Source organism: Leucoraja erinacea, unplaced genomic scaffold, assembly GCF_028641065.1.
Source record: "Leucoraja erinacea ecotype New England unplaced genomic scaffold, Leri_hhj_1 Leri_87S, whole genome shotgun sequence".
Lineage (NCBI taxonomy): Eukaryota > Metazoa > Chordata > Chondrichthyes > Rajiformes > Rajidae > Leucoraja > Leucoraja erinaceus.
In genome coordinates, this window is record NW_026576817.1 from 163457 (window position 1) to 181413 (window position 17957).

General features: G+C 47.5%; 1 protein-coding gene across 1 annotated transcript in view; it reads left to right on the top strand.

Annotated features, from left to right (window-relative positions):
• rev3l (REV3 like, DNA directed polymerase zeta catalytic subunit) overlaps positions 1-17957 on the top strand; it is a 223002-nt gene that overhangs the window by 87411 nt on the left and 117634 nt on the right. The window contains exons 4-5 of the mRNA XM_055631707.1: positions 5405-5565; positions 15872-16052. Of these exons, the coding sequence (XP_055487682.1) occupies positions 5405-5565; positions 15872-16052 (342 nt within the window). The remainder of the gene's footprint in view (positions 1-5404; positions 5566-15871; positions 16053-17957) is intronic.

Here is a 17957-nt window from a genome sequence, read left to right on the forward strand (position 1 = left end):
TGAGTTTCTCCAGCATTTTTGTCTACCTTGATTGATATAGATTGATTGATATGTGGAAACAGAGTCATAGATTGATATGTGGAAACAGGCCCTTTGTAGAAATAGATGCAGAGATGAACAAAGTTAGGTAGCCACAAAGTTACATTGGTTGAATACTAAACCTTGGCATGAGAAGTTGTTAAACCGGATACTGTGAATGCCCCGGCTCGTACTTTGGTAGACAATAAGGGAGATAGTCGTGCAACATGTAAATAGACCCTTCGCCCCAACTCGTCCATGCCAAAGAAATGTTTGGGGTGAAAGATAGATTGGCGTACACATGACTTCAGTTGTCCCAGTATTTTAGTGGATGGGGTTGCAGTTTATCCACATCTAGATGTTGGAAAATCCATTCACGCTTAAAATGACTGGTTAAGAAATGGTTAAACCAGGTGTGTCTGACAAATGTGACCTGATGTGACATTGTAGTGCGGTCGATGAGGACAGCATCTGGAAAACAAGCAGTATCTGCAGAGGAAGATTTCAGGACTTTACTGATCATGGCGTGGCTGTGTGAAGAGAGGTGATGGCAGCTTAGCCTGGCCGTGGTGTGGTGGATCAGAGTGGAACTCCCGAAAAGACCAATCCCAGTGGGCATGGGAGGACAAGGTGGGCGGCTGTTGAAGGTTTAGGCCAATAGAGAAATCTGATGGCAAATGTTCCAGATTGCGTTCACTGATTTTCATTTGTGTTCAGTGTTGGTGGGGACAGTGATGGGGTCATGATTGAGTTTAGTTTAGTCTACTTTAGAGATACAGCGCAGAAACAGGCCCTTCGGCCCACTGAATCCACGACGACCAGCGATTCCCGCACACTAACACTATCCTCCACACACCAGGGGCAATTTACAATTATGCCAAGCTAATTAGCCTACAAACCTGCACGTCTTGGGAGTGTGGGAGGAAACCGGAGATCCCAACATAAGTTTAAGGTGAGGGGAGAAAGATTTAATAGGAACCTGAAGGGTAACATTTTCATTCAAATGATGGTGGGTGTATGGAACGAGTTGCCAGAGGAGGTAGTTGAGGCAAGTACAATCGCAATGTTTAAGAAACATTTAGACAGGTACATGAATAGGACAGGTTTAGAGGGATATGGATACGCAGGCAGGTGGGACTAGTGTAGATGGAGCATGTTGGACGGTGTGAGCAAGTTGGGTCAAAAAGCCTGTTTCCACACTGTATGACTCTAAAACCCATTTAGGTCATAGGGAAAACATACAAACTGTACAGACAAGCACCCGTTATCAGGATCAAACCCGTGTCTCTGGCGCTGTAAGGCCCCTGCACTGAGTTGTGGTCTTGCAGCAAAGGAATAGGCCCATGGGCCTAACTTGCCCATGCCAACCAAGATTCCAAGCTAGTCCCATTTACCCAAGTTTGTCCCATATCCCTCTGCACCTGTTTAAATGTTATTGTACCTGCCTCAACTACTCAGTAACAACTACTTAGGCTATATTGGAACGGTTTAAATAGAAATGCAGACAAGTTGACCTGTGATTTTGGATCTGACTGCATTTTAAGGTCATATTGAATGTGACAGTAGAGCTGGTTGGCCTTGCATGTCTTAGATCAAATCTCCATCTCTCTTGTAACAATGTGTTAAAAATCTATATATAGATCAGCCATGATTGAATGGAGGGGTAGACCTGATGGGCCGAATGGCCTAATTATAACTTATGAAGGAACAGGTACACTGCATGCAGGCAGTGAAGAAAGCGAATGGCATGTTGGCCGTCATAACAAGAGGAGTTGAGTATAGGAGCAAAGAGGTCCATCTGCAGTTGTTCAGGGCCCTAGTGAGACCACACCTGGAGTATTGTGTGCAGTTTTGGTCTCCAAATTTGACGAAAGACATTCATGCTCTGACAAAACGACACTAATTTGAGGAAGGACATTCTTGCTATTGAGCGTAGGTGACAAGGTTAATTCCCGGGATGGCGGGACTGTCGTATGTTGAAAGAATGGAGAGACTGGACTTGTACACGCTGGAATTTAGAAGGATGAGAAGGGATCTTATTGAAACATATAAGATTATTAAGGGATTGGACACGCTAGAGGCAGGAAACATGTTCCCGATGTTGGGGGAGTCCAGAACCAGGGGCCACAGTTTAAGAATAAGGAGTAAGCCATTTAGAGCGGAGACGAGGAAAAAGTTTTTCACACAGAGAGTTGTGAGTCTGTGGAATTCTCTGCCTCAGAGGGCGGTGGAGGCCAATTATCTTGATGCTTTCATCATAGAAACATAGTAAATAGGTGCAGGTGGAGGCCATTCGAAGAGGTCATAGGACCGTCCCGCCATCCCATGGATCAATCTCGTGAACCTACACTGCACTGCCTCAATCACAAGGATGTCCTTCCTCAAATTAGGAGACCAAAACTGTACACAATACTCCAGATGTGGCCTCACCAGAGCCCTGTACAACTGCAGAAGAACCTCTCTACTCCTATACTGAAATCCTCTTGTTATGAGAGAGAGTTGGATAGAGCTCTAAAAGAAGGCTCTATTCAAGAGAGAGTTGGATAGAGCTCTGAAAGATAATGGAGTCAAGGAATATGGGGAGAAGGCAGGAATGAGGCACTGATTGTGGATGATCAGCCATGACAGTGCTGGCTCGAAGGGCCGAATGGCCTACTCCTGCACCTATTGTCTGTTGAATGTATGACACAGGAAGGGGGAGGGGACGTGGTTGACAGGCAGATGGTTGGGCGAAAGGCCAGAGATAAGAGCAATAGGTGTGAGAGCTGTTTGAAGAGTTGCACATTGTGAAGCCAGGGGGTGGGTGGGGTTGTGTGGAGGGGAGAAATAGGTGCGAGTCCAGATGGGGCCGGGCCGCAGGGGAGGGGGCGGTGCTATGGGGGAGAAAATAGGGGTGGGGTTAGAGGTTAGCTAAATTTGGTGAATTCAACGTTTAACCAGTGGGGTTGTAAGCTGCACAGGTGGAATATGAGGTGCAGTTCGTCCAGTTCACTCTGACAATGGAGGAGGCCAGGACAGAAAGGTCAGTGTGGGACATAAAATGGTAAGCAACCGGGAGATCCCGCAGACTTTGCCGACTCCTCGCAAGTGTTCAGCGAAACGTCACCCAGTCTATGCTTGGGGCATCTCACTGATGCACACGTCGGGAACACCACATGCAGTAGATGGATGAGGTTAGAGGAGGACACGTGGACATCTGTCTAAACTCTCGGACGACTGATGGGGGGGGGGGGGGGGGGGTCCCTGGATGGAGTCGAGTGAGGAGGTGGAGGGACAGGTGTTACATCTACTGTTGTTGCAAGATAAAGTACCTGGGGATGGAGTGGTTTGGGTGGGAAGGAATGAGTGAACCAAGGAGTTGCGGAGAGAGAGGTCGGTCCCCTGCAGAAGATGGAAAGGGGGTGGTGATGGGAAGATGCGACTGGTGTGGGATCACTTTGGAAATGTTGGAGAATGATGTGTGGGTTACGAGGCTAGTGGGGTGGAAGGTGAGGCCCAGGGTAACTTTTATGGGGGGGGGGGGGGGGGGGGGGGGGGGGGGGGGGGGGGGGGGGGGGGGGGGGGGGGGGGGGGGGGGGGGGGCAAGAACAGAACTACGGGACACAGAGTAGGCAGAGGTGGGAAGTGGGGGGGAACGAAAGAGGACATCGCGGATATTACCTAATGCTGCAAATGAAACCAATCGACGATGATGGGATTAAGTCTTTAGAATCAATCCAGGTAAATGTCCAATGTATTTGTCATCTCTGTTTTCAGGACCTTGTGTAATATGGGTGTGTCATTGTTTGTTGGCAGACACCTGCACAACTGTATTAATGTGATTATGGCAGTTCTAATCTGATAAACCAGTTCAATGGTCTATTTATTATCACCTGTGCCAAGATAAAGAAAAATGCTTATTTTTGCAAAGGGCTCAGGAAGGCCATCCCCATATATGAACATAATCTCCCCCCCCCCCTCCCTAGTTGGTATAGAATGTACAGAACAGACCACTGCATCCATATGCAAGAGTGGCCATTTAACAGTCCCAGCTGCAGCTGGCCACAAAGGCCCGTGGCAGCCATTGCCTCCATGCCGGTCAATAGACAATAGGTGCAGGAGGAGGCCATTCGGCCCTTCGGGCCAGCACCGCCATTCAATGTGATCATGGCTGATCATCCACAATCAGTACCCCGTTCCTGCCCATATCCGCTATCTTTAAGAGCCTTATCTAGTTCTCTCTTGAAAGTATCCAGAGAACTGGCCTCCGCCGCCTTCTGAGGCAGAGAATTCCACAGACTCACAACACTCTGTGTGAAAAAGTGTTTCCTCGTATCCTTTCTAAATGGCTTGCTCCTTATTCTTAAACTGTGGCCCCTGGTTCTGGACTCCCCTAACATCGGGAACATGTTTCCTGCGTCTAGCGTTTCCAAGCCCTTAACAATCTTATATGTTTCAATGAGATCTCTCATTCTTCCAAACTCCAGAGTGTACAAGCCCAGCCGCTCCATTCTCTCGGGATATGACAGTCCTGCCATCCCGGGAATTAACCTTGCCGTCCCGCGGACCGTCGTCCCTCTCCTTGCGCAGCCCTCGTCACTCCTGGTTCCCGGGGGGGGGGCTTACTATATCTGTCCCCGAGGGCGTGCAAGTTAAGGCCACCCATGGTCATTTTTACCTAGGAGACCAGTGTCCACTGCCATCACCAACTCTGCCCACCTTCCTCTCCAGTTGCTGTGTTTGGGAGAGAGAGCAGGGGCTGGGCTTCCCTCTCCAGGCGGGTTCACTGTTCTGTGGCGGGCAAGCCAAGCCTGGCACGCCATCCAAACTGACGATGCAGCGAGGCATCCTTTTAGCAGCCTTCCCACATCGGCCATCTTGGTTAAATTATGTGGGGAAGCTGTAAATGACCAGGTAAAGGAAGTAAGTTTATTGGCCAAGTATCCACATACAAGGAATTTGCCTTGGTGCTCCGCCCACAAGTAACAACATGACATACAGTGACAGTTACGAATGACTCAGAAAACATTAAACATTAATAATAATAAAACATTAATGATAAAACTCCATTGATCAAGCATGTGAACCAAGAAATGCCCTCTCTAAGTGTTTGAATGTATTTAATGTTACAATGGTTCTCTATTTGTCACACTCTTTTCGCACTCTGTACTGGAGCAGTTCCCCTGTAATGGAGCGGGAGCCTTTAATGGAGATTTGGGGGGAAAGAGTTTTGTGGCTGAATTGATGCACAATGAGTTTATGGTTTTTTTCGATATGAATGTTCAGTATATTTATAAAAAATGGAGATATAATAACTCTCGCAGTGTCATCAACAACAAGTGCTGAGATTGTGAGTGCGTGTTGATCAATTTGCAATGAAAGACAATGATTTTCTTTTGCTTCCTAGAGTCTGTGAGTTATTGCAAGGAGGAGCTGTGATGAATAGATCCTACCAGCCATATGAAGCTCATTTACCCTATCTCCTGCAACTATTCATTGACCACAATCTGTACGGGATGAACCTTATCCACCTTGCTGCAGTGAAGTTCAGAAAAAACAGAAGGAAAAGTAAGTTGCAATGGCATGAAGTATAAAAGTGGAGGATACGGACGGGAGGTTTAAAATATAATGAGTGGACATTGATTAATGGCCATTCTGATGAATGAACCTTCCATTGCAGATGTAATTTCAGTGAGACCAAGCGCAGGCTTGGCGATCGCTTCGCCCAACACCTCCGCTTGGTTCGCAATAACCAACCTGATCTCCCGGTGGCTCAGCACTTCAACTCCCCCTCCCATTCCCAATCCGACCTTTCTGTCCTGAGCCTCCTCCATGGCCAGAGTGAGTCCCACCATAAATTGGAGGAGCAGCACCTCATATTTTGCTTGGGTAGTTTACACCCCAGCGGTATGAACATTGACTTCTCCAATTTCAGGTAGTCCTTGCTTTCTCCCTCCTTCCCCTCCCCTTCCCAGCTCTCCCACAGCCCACTGTCTCCGCCTCTTCCTTTCTTCTTCTTTACCTCCCCCCCCGCCCCACCTCCACATCAGTCTGAAGAAGGGTCTCGACCCGAAACTTTACCTATTTCCTTTGCTCCATAGATGCTGCCTCACCCGCTGAGTTTCTCCAGCATATTTGTCTACCTTTGATTTTCCAGCATCTGCAGTTCCTTCTTAAACATGTAATTGGCAGGGGTACTTGTACAGCAGCATTTAGCTAAAGCTGCTGGTGCATGCGTTTCCAGATACAGGCGTGCAGCTGTATGAGATGGGACATACCATAATAACGTTTAAAAGACACTTGGACAGGTACGTGGATAGGACGGGTTTAGAGGAATATAGGCCAAACAAAGGCTGGTAGGACAAGTGTAGATAGAGCATCTTGGTCAGCGCGACAAGTTGGGCCAAAGGGCCTGTTTCTGTGCTGTATGACTCTTTTGCACAGAACGCAAAACAGTACAGCACAAGGCGGCACGGTGGCTTGTTGTTGCCTTAGAAGCAACCAGAGACCTGGGTTCAATCCTGACTACGGGTGCTGTCTGTACGGAGTTTGTCGGTTCTCCCCGTGACCGTGTGGGTTTTCCGTGGGTGCTCTGGTTTCCTCCCGCACTCCAAAGACATATATAACATATAACAATTACAGCACGGAAACAGGCCATCTCGGCCCTACAAGTCTGTGCCGAACATCTTTTTTCCCTTAGTCCCACCTGCCTGCACTCGTACCATAACCGTCCATTCCCTTCTCATCCATATGCCTATCCAATTTATTTTTAAATGATACCAACGAACCTGCCTCCACCACTTCCACTGGAAGCTCATTCCACACCGCTACCACTCTCTGAGTAAAGAAGTTCCCCCTCATGTTACCCCTAAACTTCAGGTTTACATACAGGTTTACATACAACCTACATACAGGTTTGTAGGTTGATTGGCTGTGGTAAACATTGTGTAGGATAGTGTTAGTGGGCGGGGTGATCGCTGGTCAGTGCAGTCTCGGTGGGCTGATGGGCCTGTTTCCATGCTGTATCTCAGAAGTAAAGTCTAAAGCATAGGAACAGGTCCTTCGGCCCACAATGTCTGTGCCGAACATGATGCCAAGACAAACTGATCTCCCTGCACATAATCTATATCCCTCCATTCCCGGCATATCCAGAAATCTTTTAAATTCCACGACTGTATCTGCCTCCACCACCTACCCGAGCGGTGCGGACCAGGCACTTGGCACCCTCTTTGTAAAACTAAACTTGCCTTGCACATCTCCTTTTAAACTTTGCCCCACTCACCTTAAAGTTATTCCCATTTAGCATTTGATATTTCAGTCGTGGGAAAAAAAGGTTCTGACAGCCTACCCTATCTATGCTTCTCACAATTTTATATTTTGAAAGCTGCCAAGTCACTGTATACTGGTCTGATTTTAAAAACAGGAAAAGCTGGAAAGTTTCAGCAGATTGGGCAGCGTTCTTTGGGAGAGATCGACAAGGACCAAGGCAGACACAATAGTGGAATTTAAGAGACTTTTAAATAGATTGTGGATGATCAGCCATGATCACATTGAATGGCGATGCTGGCTCGAAGGGCCAAATGGCCTACTCCTGCACCTATTGTCTATTATCCACTTCGCCAAAGTCCATGATTTGGTTGATGATCATTGAAGAATTGATAAAATTGCAACTTAAGACATGTAAGAGATTAGTTTAGTTTATTGTCACGTGTACCGAGGTACAGTGAAAAGCTTTTGTTGCGTGCTAACCAGTCAGCGGAAAGACTATACATGATTACAATCGTGCCATTTACAGTGTGCAGTTACATAAGGGAACAGCGTTTAGTGCGAGGTGAAGCCAGCAAAGTGATCAAGGATAGTCCGAGGGTCACTAATGAGGTAGACAGTGCAGGACCGCTCTCTGGTTGTCCAATATAGCCTAAGTAGTTGGTACTAAGTATTGAGGCAGGTACCATAACATTTAAAAGATATTTATATAGCTGCATGGATAGGAAAGATTCAGAGGGATACGGAACAAACTTAGGGAAATGGGAATCTCGGTAGGCATGTTGGACTGAAGGGCCTGGTCATGTGTTGCAAGACTATATCATGACCCCATCACTGCCCCACCAACATTGAACACAAATGAAAGTCAGAGTGAACGCAATCTGGAACATTTGCCATCAGATTTCTCTATTGGCCTAAACCTTCAACAGCCGCCCACCTTGTCCTCCCATGCCCACTGGGATTGGTCTTTTCGGGAGTTCCACTCTGATCCACCACACCACGGCCAGGCTAAGCTGCCATCACCTCTCTTCACACAGCCACGCCATGATCTGTAAAGTCCTGAAATCTTCCTCTGCAGATACTGCTTGTTTTCCAGATGCTGTCCTCATCGACCGCACTACAATGTCACATCAGGTCACATTTCTCAGACACACCTGGTTTAACCATTTCTTAACCAGTCATTTTAAGCGTGAATGGATTTTCCAACATCTAGATGTGGATAAACTGCAACCCCATCCACTAAAATACTGGGACAACTGAAGTCATGTGTACGCCAATCTATCTTTCACCCCAAACATTTCTTTGTCATGGACGAGTTGGGGCGAAGGGTCTATTTACATGTTGCACGACTATCTCCCTTATTGTCTACCAAAGTACGAGCCGGGGCATTCACAGTATCCGGTTTAGCAACTTCCCATGCCAAGGTTTAGTATTCAACCAATGTAACTTTGTGGCTACCTAACTTTGTTCATCTCTGCATCTATTTCTACAAAGGGCCTGTTTCCACATATCAATCTATGACTCTAAGGTAGACAAAAATGCTGGAGAAACTCAGCAGGTGAGGCAGCATCTATGGAGCGAAGTGGTAGATGCATGACTAATGAGGTAGACTCCAGCATTTTTGTCTACCTTCGATTTTTCCAGCATCTGCAGTTCCTCTTAAACAACTATGACTAGTTTAGTTTAGAGATACAGTGTGGACACAGGCTCTTCGGCCCACCGAGTCCGCACCGACCAGCGATCCCCTCAAACTAACACTATCTTACACACACCAGGGACAATTTACTACACAAAGCCAATTAACCTTCACACCTGTACGCCTTTGGAGTGTGGGAGAAAACCGGTGATCTCAGAAAAACCCCACGTATGTCACGGAGAGAACGTACAAACTCCGTACAGGCAGCACCTGTAGTCGGGATGGAACCCGGGTCTCAGGCGCTGCAAGGCAGCAACTCCACTGCTGCGCCAGTCTCAAATAACTCTGAGATTTTCACGGGAAGAGTTTTGAGGACTTGGGACAAACACCGGTAAATGGGACTAGCCTAATTTTCCACCTTGTTCAGCACAGACAAGATGGGCCGAAGGGCCTGTTTTCCATGTTGAACAGCTCTATGACTCAATGACTAACGATGAATTGGAATGGAAGATTGTTTTCCGTTTGGAGGCCCATGACCGGTGGGGTTCCGCAGGAATCAACCTTGGGTTCTCGGTTGTTTGTTACGTACATTAATATAGTGGATAAACATAGATAAACAAAGATTGTTAAGATGTTTCAAGTTCAAGTGAGTTTATTGTCATGTGTCCCTGTATAGGACAATGAAATTCTTGCTTTGCTTCAGCACACAGAACATAGTAGGCATTTACTACAGAACAGATCAATGTGTCCATATACCATAATATAAATATATACACACATGAATAAATAAACTGATAAAGTGCAAATAACAGATAATGGGTTATTAATAATCAGAGTTTTGTCCGAGCCAGGTTTAATAGCCTGATGGCTGTGGGGAAGTAGCTATTCCTGAACCTGGTTGTTGCAGTCTTCAGGCTCCTGTACCTTCTACCTGAAGGTAGCAGGGAGATGAGTGTGTGGCCAGGATGGTGTGGGTCCTTGATGATACTGCCAGCCTTTTTGAGGCAGCGACTGCGATAAATCCCCTCAATGGAAGGAAGGTCAGAGCCGATGATGGACTGGGCAGTGTTTACTACTTTTTGTAGTCTTTTCCTCTTTTGGACACGCTAGAGGCAGGAAACATGTTTCCGATGTTGGGGGAGTCCAGAACCAGGGGCCACAGTTTAAGAATAAGGAGGAAGCCAATTAGAACGGAGACGAGGAAACACTTATTCACACAGAGTTGTAAGTCTGTGGAATTCTCTGCCTCAGAGGGTGGTGGAGGCCAGTTCTCTGGATACTTTCAAGAGTGAGCTAGATAGGCTCTTAAAGATAACGGAGTCAGGGGATATGGGGAGAAGGCAGGAACGGGGTACTGAATGTGGATGATCAGCCATGATCACATTGAATGGCGGTGCTGGCTCGAAGGGCCGAATGGCCTATTCCTACACCTATTGTCTATTGGATGAGACTAGTCATCAACATTTGTCAATTTTATTTGTCGCATACACATACAAGATGTGCAGTGAAATGAAAGTGGCAATGCCTGCGGATTGTGCAAAAACTACAGAACAGAATAGAACAGAATCAGTATTTACATGTTAGAAAATATTTTTTTTAAATACAACACAACAGCAAATTAGTACAGTGAATTAGTCCCTGGTGAGATCAGAGTTTACAGTCCTGACGGCCTGTGGGAAGAAACTCCGTCTCATCCTCTCTGTTCTCACAGCGTGACAGCGGAGGCGCTTGCCTGACCGTAGCAGCTGGAACAGTCCGTTGCTGGGGGGGTAGGGGTCCTCCATAATGTTGCTGGCTCTGGACCTGCACCTCCTGGTGTATAGGTCCTGCAGGGGGGTGAGTGTAGTTCCCATAGTGCGTTCGGCCGAACACACTACTCTCTGCAGAGCCTTCCTGTCCTGGGCAGAGCTGTTCCGAGAAACCGGAATGAGAGTGGTGAATCTCTGGAACTCTCTGCCACAGAGGGTAGTTGAGGCCAGTTCATTGGCTATATTTAAGAGGGAGTTGGATGTGGCCCTTGTGGCTAAGGGGATCAAAGGGTATGGAGAGAAGGCAGGTACGGGATACTGAGTTGGATGATCAGCCATGATCATATTAAATGGCGGTGCAGGCTCGAAGGGCCGAATGCCCTACTCCTGCACCTAATTTCTATGTTTCTATGTTCCCAAACCAGATCGTGATGTTTCTGGACAGGATGCTTTCTACAGCCCCAGAGTAGAAGCACTGAAGGTTCCTGAGACACTCTGAATTTCCTCAGCTGCCTGAGGTGGTAAAGGCGCTGCCTTGCCTTACTCACCAGTGCAGCAGTGTGTGTTGTCCATGTCAGATCCTCTGTGATGTGGACTCCCAGGTATTTAAAGCAGCTCACCCTATCCACAGTAGTCGCATTTATCCCCAGTGGCGTGTACGTCCTCGGATGTTGAACCCTTCTAAAGTCCACAATCAGCTCCTTAGTTTTTTTGACATTCAAGAGGAAGCTGTTGTCCTGTCACCAGATCAGCCACCTCCTCCAGGTAGGCCTTCTGATTGTTATCAGATAACAAGCCCACCACCACAGTGTCACCAGCAAACTTGATGATGGAGTTGGAGCTGAACCTGGCCACACAGTCATGTGTGTACAGAGAGTACAATAAGGGGCTAAGGACGCAACCCTGGGGGGTTCCTGTGTTCAGGGTGAGGGGGTTGGAGGTATGTCTCCCTATCTTGACCACCTGGGGCCTGGCGGTGAGAACGTCCAGGGCCCAGGCACACGGGGGTGTTCAACCCCAGTTCCAGCAGCTTCTCAGCAAGTCTGGTGGGGACTATGGTGTTGAAGGCTGAACTGAAGTCAATGAACAGCATCCTCACATAGCCCCCCTTCTGGCTGTCAACTTGAGTGAGAGTGGTGTGCAGAACCTGGGAGACCGCATCGTCCGTGGATCTGTTCGGATGGTATGCGAACTGTAACGGGTCCATGTTCCGAGGGAGGAAGGCGCAGATGTGGGTCTTGATCAGCCTCTCAAAGCATTCAGCCTCTCGACCATCGGTAGTCATTCAAGCAGGCTGGAGAGGCATTCTTTGGCACTGGTACACTGGTGGATCTCTTGAAAGCAGGCAGGGACCACGGACTTGGCCAGGAGAGAGGTTGAATATTGTGGTGAGCACTGGAGCTAGCTGATTAGCATAAGACTTTAGTACTCGCCCAGATATACCTACAGCTTTCCTTGTATTCACACACGTCAGAGCCCTCCTCACATCGTGCTCGCACACCGAAAATGTGTGCTCATCCCCAGCGGTGGACCACCCTCGTCTGCACCTATTCCCTATCCCCCCCCCCCCCTGTTCCCTTCTGTTTTTTTGTTTCTTGTTTTTTGTGCTAAATTGTATGTATGCACTGAGTACGAGCAGCTTTCAGTTTCACTGTACATGTATAGTGACAATAAATGGCATATCTATATCTCCCTCGTCTGAAAGTCAGTTGTCATCAGTAAGTTTGTAGAGCATGGATGATTTAGTTGAATGCGAGTGTCTAGTTACAACAGGATATAGATGAAGTGGCCATGACTAACTGGGCTTAGATGTGGTGGACCAAAGGACCCATTTCCATGAGGTACATTTCATTTAGTTTAGTTTATTATTGTCATGTAAGGTACCATGAAAAGGTAGTGTTTGTGTGTTGGCCAGTCAAATAAAATTATATGCGAGTACAATCAAGTTGTCCACAGTGCCCAGATGAATGATAATGGTTAGACAAAAATGCTGGAGAAACTCAGCAGGTGAGGCAGCATCTATGGAGCGAAGGAATGGGTGACGTTTCGGGTCTCGACCCGAAACATCACCCATTCCTTCGCTCCATAGATGCTGCCTCACCCGCTGAGTTTCTCCAGCATTTTTGTCTTCCTTCGATTGTTCCAGCACCTGCAGTTCCTTCTTAAACATCTAAAATGATAATGGGCACAACATTTAGTGCAAAGTATAACATTGAAGTCTTCTAAAGTACAATGACAGCTAGTTCAAAGGTCTCCAACAAGGTAGATGGGAGATCAGGACCACAGTCCAGTTGAAGAGAGGATTGTTCAGGTGCCTGACAACAGCAGGGAAGAAACTGGCCCTGAATTTTGACCTCCTCCTTTTCTTCAGTCTGAAGAAGGGTTTTGCCCCGAAACGTTGCCTATTTCCTTCACTCCATAGATGCTGCCTCACCCGCTGAGTTTCTCCAGCATTTTTGTGTACCCTGAATTTTGACCTGCTCCTTTTCAAACTTACGTACTTCTTCCTTGACGTTGGAGGGAAGAAGAGGGAGTGAGCGAGGTGAGACTGACTTTTTGACTTTAGACCAGTGATACAGCATGGAAACACGTCCTTCTGCCCACCGTGTCCATGCCAACCAGCAACCACTATCCTACACACGAGGGACAATTTACAATTTTTTCTGAAGCAAATTAACCTACACACCTGTACGTCTTTGGGATGTGGGATGAAACCGAAGCACCTGGAGAAAACCCACGGGGTGAACGTGCAAACTCCATAAAGACAGCACCCATAGTCAGCAAGGAACCCAGGTCACTAGCGCTGTAAGGCAGCAGCTCTACCACTGCGTCACTGTGTCACCCCAGGACAACTGGTCCTTGATTATGCCACCCATTGTGTTTCACTAATTCTTGTTCACCAGGTGTGCTATTTTATCTTGAATTACAGGTACCTGTAAAAATTCTCAGTATCACATTCAAATCCTTGATGGCTCAGTCCTCACCTTTATCATTATTGACAATGGCCTGCCCTTATCCATCTGCCACAGGCTGCGGCAGCAGGCCAAAGTATTCTTCAATAGTTCCCTGCCAAGTCCATAACCTCATTGTTCAAGTTCAAGTGAGTTTATTGTTATGTGTCCCTGATAGGACAATTAAATTCTTGCTTTGCTTCAGCACAACAGAACATAGTAGGCATTTACTACAGAACAGATCAGTGTGTCCATATGCCATTGTATAAATATATACACACGTGAGTAAATAAACTGATAAGGTGCAAATAAACAGATAATGGGTTATTAATGTTCAGAGTTTTGTCTGAGCCAGGTTTAATAACCTGATGGCTGTGGGGAAGTAGCTATTCCTGAACCTGGTCGTTGCAGTCTTCAGGCTCCTGTACCTTCTACCTGAAGGTAACGGGGAGATGAGTGTGTGGCCAGGATGGTGTGGGTCCTTGATGATGCTGCCAGCCTTTTTGAGGCAGCGACTGCGATAGATCCCCTCGATGAAAGGAAGGTCAGAGCCGATGATGGACTGGGCAGTGTTTACTACTTTTTGTAGTCTTTTCCTCTCCAGGGCGCTCAAGTTGCCGAACCAAGCCACGATGCAACCGGTCAGCATGCTCTCTACTGTGCACCTGTAGAAGTTAGAGAGAGTCCTTTGCTGATGAAAATAAAATAAATATGCTATCTCTTCCCTTTGCCACACTATTATTTCTGCAGATACCCAAAATGCCTTCTCTCTGATCCCTTTTTTTGATCTTATTTCACACCTCTCGTCATCACCCCCTCTTTATTACTCAAACTTAATTTAGTTTGAAAAATGAGCACAGGAACCGGCCCACTGAATCCACAGCGACCCCCGGACACTAACACTATCCTACAAACTAGGGACAATTTCCCAAAATCACCAAAGCCCATTAACCTACAAACCTGCACGTCTTTGGAATGCGGCAGAAAACTAGAGCACCCGGAGAAACCCACGCAGGTCACGGGGAGGACGTACAAACTCTGAACAGGTAGCATCCGTAGTCGGGATCGAACCCAGTTCTGCCACTCTGCAATGAAATTTTAAATGCACACATCAAACCTATTTTCCTTTTTAGTTTAGAGGGGGGTGTAGGGGCAATCTTTACAAATCTGTGTTTAATCTTTGTTAAACTTTTTCTATGTGAAATGTCAGTTTGTCCTCTGCTTGGCCATCTGACACATTGCAGGGAGACTGACATTGCAGTTTTCCTCACAAGTAGGTTCCTGGACAATAAAGCTGTCATTATTTTGCTTTTAAATTTATGTCATTAATGTGCCAGCTGAAAATATTGGCAGAGAAACTCTTTGGAGTTGCCAATGGGATGCATATATTTTGTTCTATGGCTGCCCTCCCCCTGTGTCTCTCTCTCTCTCTCTCTCTCCCTCTCTCTCTCTGTCTGTCTCTCTGTGTGCCTATTTCTGTGTGTGTGTGTCTCTCTCTGTCTCTCTGTCTTTCTCTCTGTCGGTGTCTTTCTCTGTCTGTCTCTATCCCTCTCTCTGTCTGTCTCTCTGTGTGTGTGTGTGTGTCTCTGTCTCTCTGTGTGTGTTTGTCTCTCCTCTCTCTGTCTCTCTCTCTCTTTCACTGTCTGTCTGTGTCTCTCTATCTGTCTCTCACTATCTCTCTATCTCTTTCTCTGTCTGTATCTGGCTGTGTCTTCTCTCTCTCTCTGTCTGTCTCTCTGTCTGTCTGTCTCTCTCTCTCTCCCTCTCTGTCTGTCTCTCTCTCTCTCTCTCTGTCTGTCTCTCTGTGTGTCACTCTCTCTGTCTGTGTGTGTGTGTCTCTGTCTGTCTGTCTGTCTCTCTCTGTCTCTCTCTCTCTGTCTGTGTCTCTCTCTGTCTGTATGTCTCTCTCTCTCTCTCTCTCTGTCTCTCTGCCTGTGTATCTCACTCACTGTCTGCGTGTCTGTCTGTCTGTCTGTCTGTGTCTGTCAGTCTGTCTGTCTGTCTGTCTGTCTGTCTGTCTGTCTGTCTGTCCTGTCTGTCTGTCTGTCTCTCTGTCTGTCTCTGTCTGTCTCTGTCTGTCTGTCTCTGTCTGTCTGTCTCTGTCTGTCTGTCTCTGTCTGTCTCTGTCTGTCTGTCTGTCTCTCTCTCTGTCTACATCCCTCTCCCTCCCCCTCCCCCTCCCCCCTCTCCCCCTCCGTCGTCGGTCTCTTTTTGATAACGTGGTCTGATTTAGTGAAATATGAATTTTAATGTGATTCACTTTCTTTCCGCAGGTGACCAAAAGGAAAAAGGCTCTCCTGAAACCCCCCTTTCAGAAGTGTGTAATGCAGGTAGCAAAGAGAGTGGCAAGTCATGGAAAAGCCCATTGTCGGCCAAGTCTAAAGGATCACCGACACAAACAGAGAAGTCCTTTAGTTGCTCCTTTGTACGCTGGGAGGAAGAGGACATACCGAGGTGAGCTGCACAGAAATATAGTTAGACTTATTCAGCTCCATAGATGCTGCCTCATCCGCTGAGTTTCTCCAGCATTTTTGTCTACACATTATCATTCATCTGTGCACTGTGGACAGCTTGATTGTACTCACATATCATTTTATTTGACTGGCTAGCACACAAGCAAAACCTTTTCATAGTACCTTGGTACTCATGACAATAATGGATGGGATTTATATAGCGCCTTTCTAGATTCTCAAGGCACTTTACATCGCATTATTCATTCACTCCTGAGTCACACTCGGTGGTGGTGAGCTACTTCTGTAGCCACAGCTGCCCTGGGGCAGACTGACGGAAGCGTGGCTGCTAATCTGCCGCTACGGCCCCTCCGACCACCACCAGTCACTCACACACAGTCACACACAGGCAAAGATGGGTGAAGTGTCTTGCCCAAGGACACAACGACAGTATGCACTCCAAGCGGGATTTGAACCGGCTACCTTCCGGTCGCCAGCAGAACACTTAGCCCATTGCGCCACCTATAAACAAATAATAATAAACTAAATGAATTGTCCCAGCATTAGAAACGGGCTCTGTGGCCCATGGAGTTTGCATCGACCAGCGATCACCCTGTGCATTAGAACCATCCTATACACAAAGGACTATTCTCTGCCTCAGAGGGTGGTGGAGGCCGGTTCTCTGGATGCTTTCAAGAGAGAGCCAGGTAGGGCTCTTAAAGATAGCGGAGTCAGGGGATATGGGGAGAAGGCAGGAACGGGGTACTGATTGGGGATGATCAGCCATGATCACATTGAATGGTGGTGCTGGCTCGAAGGGCCGAATGGCCTCCTCCTGCACCTATTGTCTATTTACAATTTGAAGCCAAATAACCTATAATGTCTTTCGAGTGTGGGAGGAAATCGGAGCAACCCCATGCAGTCATAGGGAGAAGGCACAAACTCCGTGCCAACAACACCCGTAGTTGGGATGGAAGCCAGGTCCCTGGCGCTGTAGGGCAGCAATTCTACCGCTGCCACCACCCTTATTTCTGCTTTTCTTACTTTAAAGCCAAAATTTGATGTCAGCTTTCGAATGATTTACAAATACTAACTGAAGTAAAGAACGGTTTCAGTTTCTATCTGCACTGATGCTCTGCCAGACTGATTCATTGCTACATCAATGTGAATCATTGCAGGTAGCTACATCCCCACGTTAAAAAGATCATCCACTAAAGCCTATGCTGTGTCAGGGATTTGGCATGGGTCCCCCCCTTCAACTTCCTCAGCATAAATATCATCAACAATCTATCATGGATCAAGCACATTAAAGCAACGGCCAACGGCCTGCAGGCCCCGATGGCATCTCGGGGCGAGTACTCAAGTCCTGTGCTACGCAGCTAGCTCCAGTGCTCACTACATTATTCAACCTCTCCCTGGACAAGTCCGTGGTCCCTGCCTGCTTCAAAAAATCCACCATTGTACCGGTACCAAAAAATGCCTCCCCAGCCTGCCTGAATGACTACCGTCCGGTGGCCCTTACCTCGGTAGTCATGAAATGCTTTGAGAGGCTGGTGAAGAATCACATCTGCGCCTTCCTCCCTCGGAACATGGACCTGTTGCAGTTTGCATACCGTCCGAACAGGTCCACGGACGATGCGGTCTCCCAGGTCTTGCACACTGCTCTCTCCCATCTGGACAGCCAGAAGGGGGGCTACGTGAGGATGCTGTTCATAGACTACAGTTCAGCCTTCAACACGATAGTCCCCACCAGACTGGCCGGGAAGCTAATGGAATTGGGGTTCAACACCTCCCTGTGTGCCTGGGTCCTGGACTTTCTCACCGCCAGGCCCCAGGTAGTCAAGATGGGAGGGAATACATCGGAGTCCCTCACCCTGAGCACAGGATCGCCCCAGGGTTGCGTCCTCAG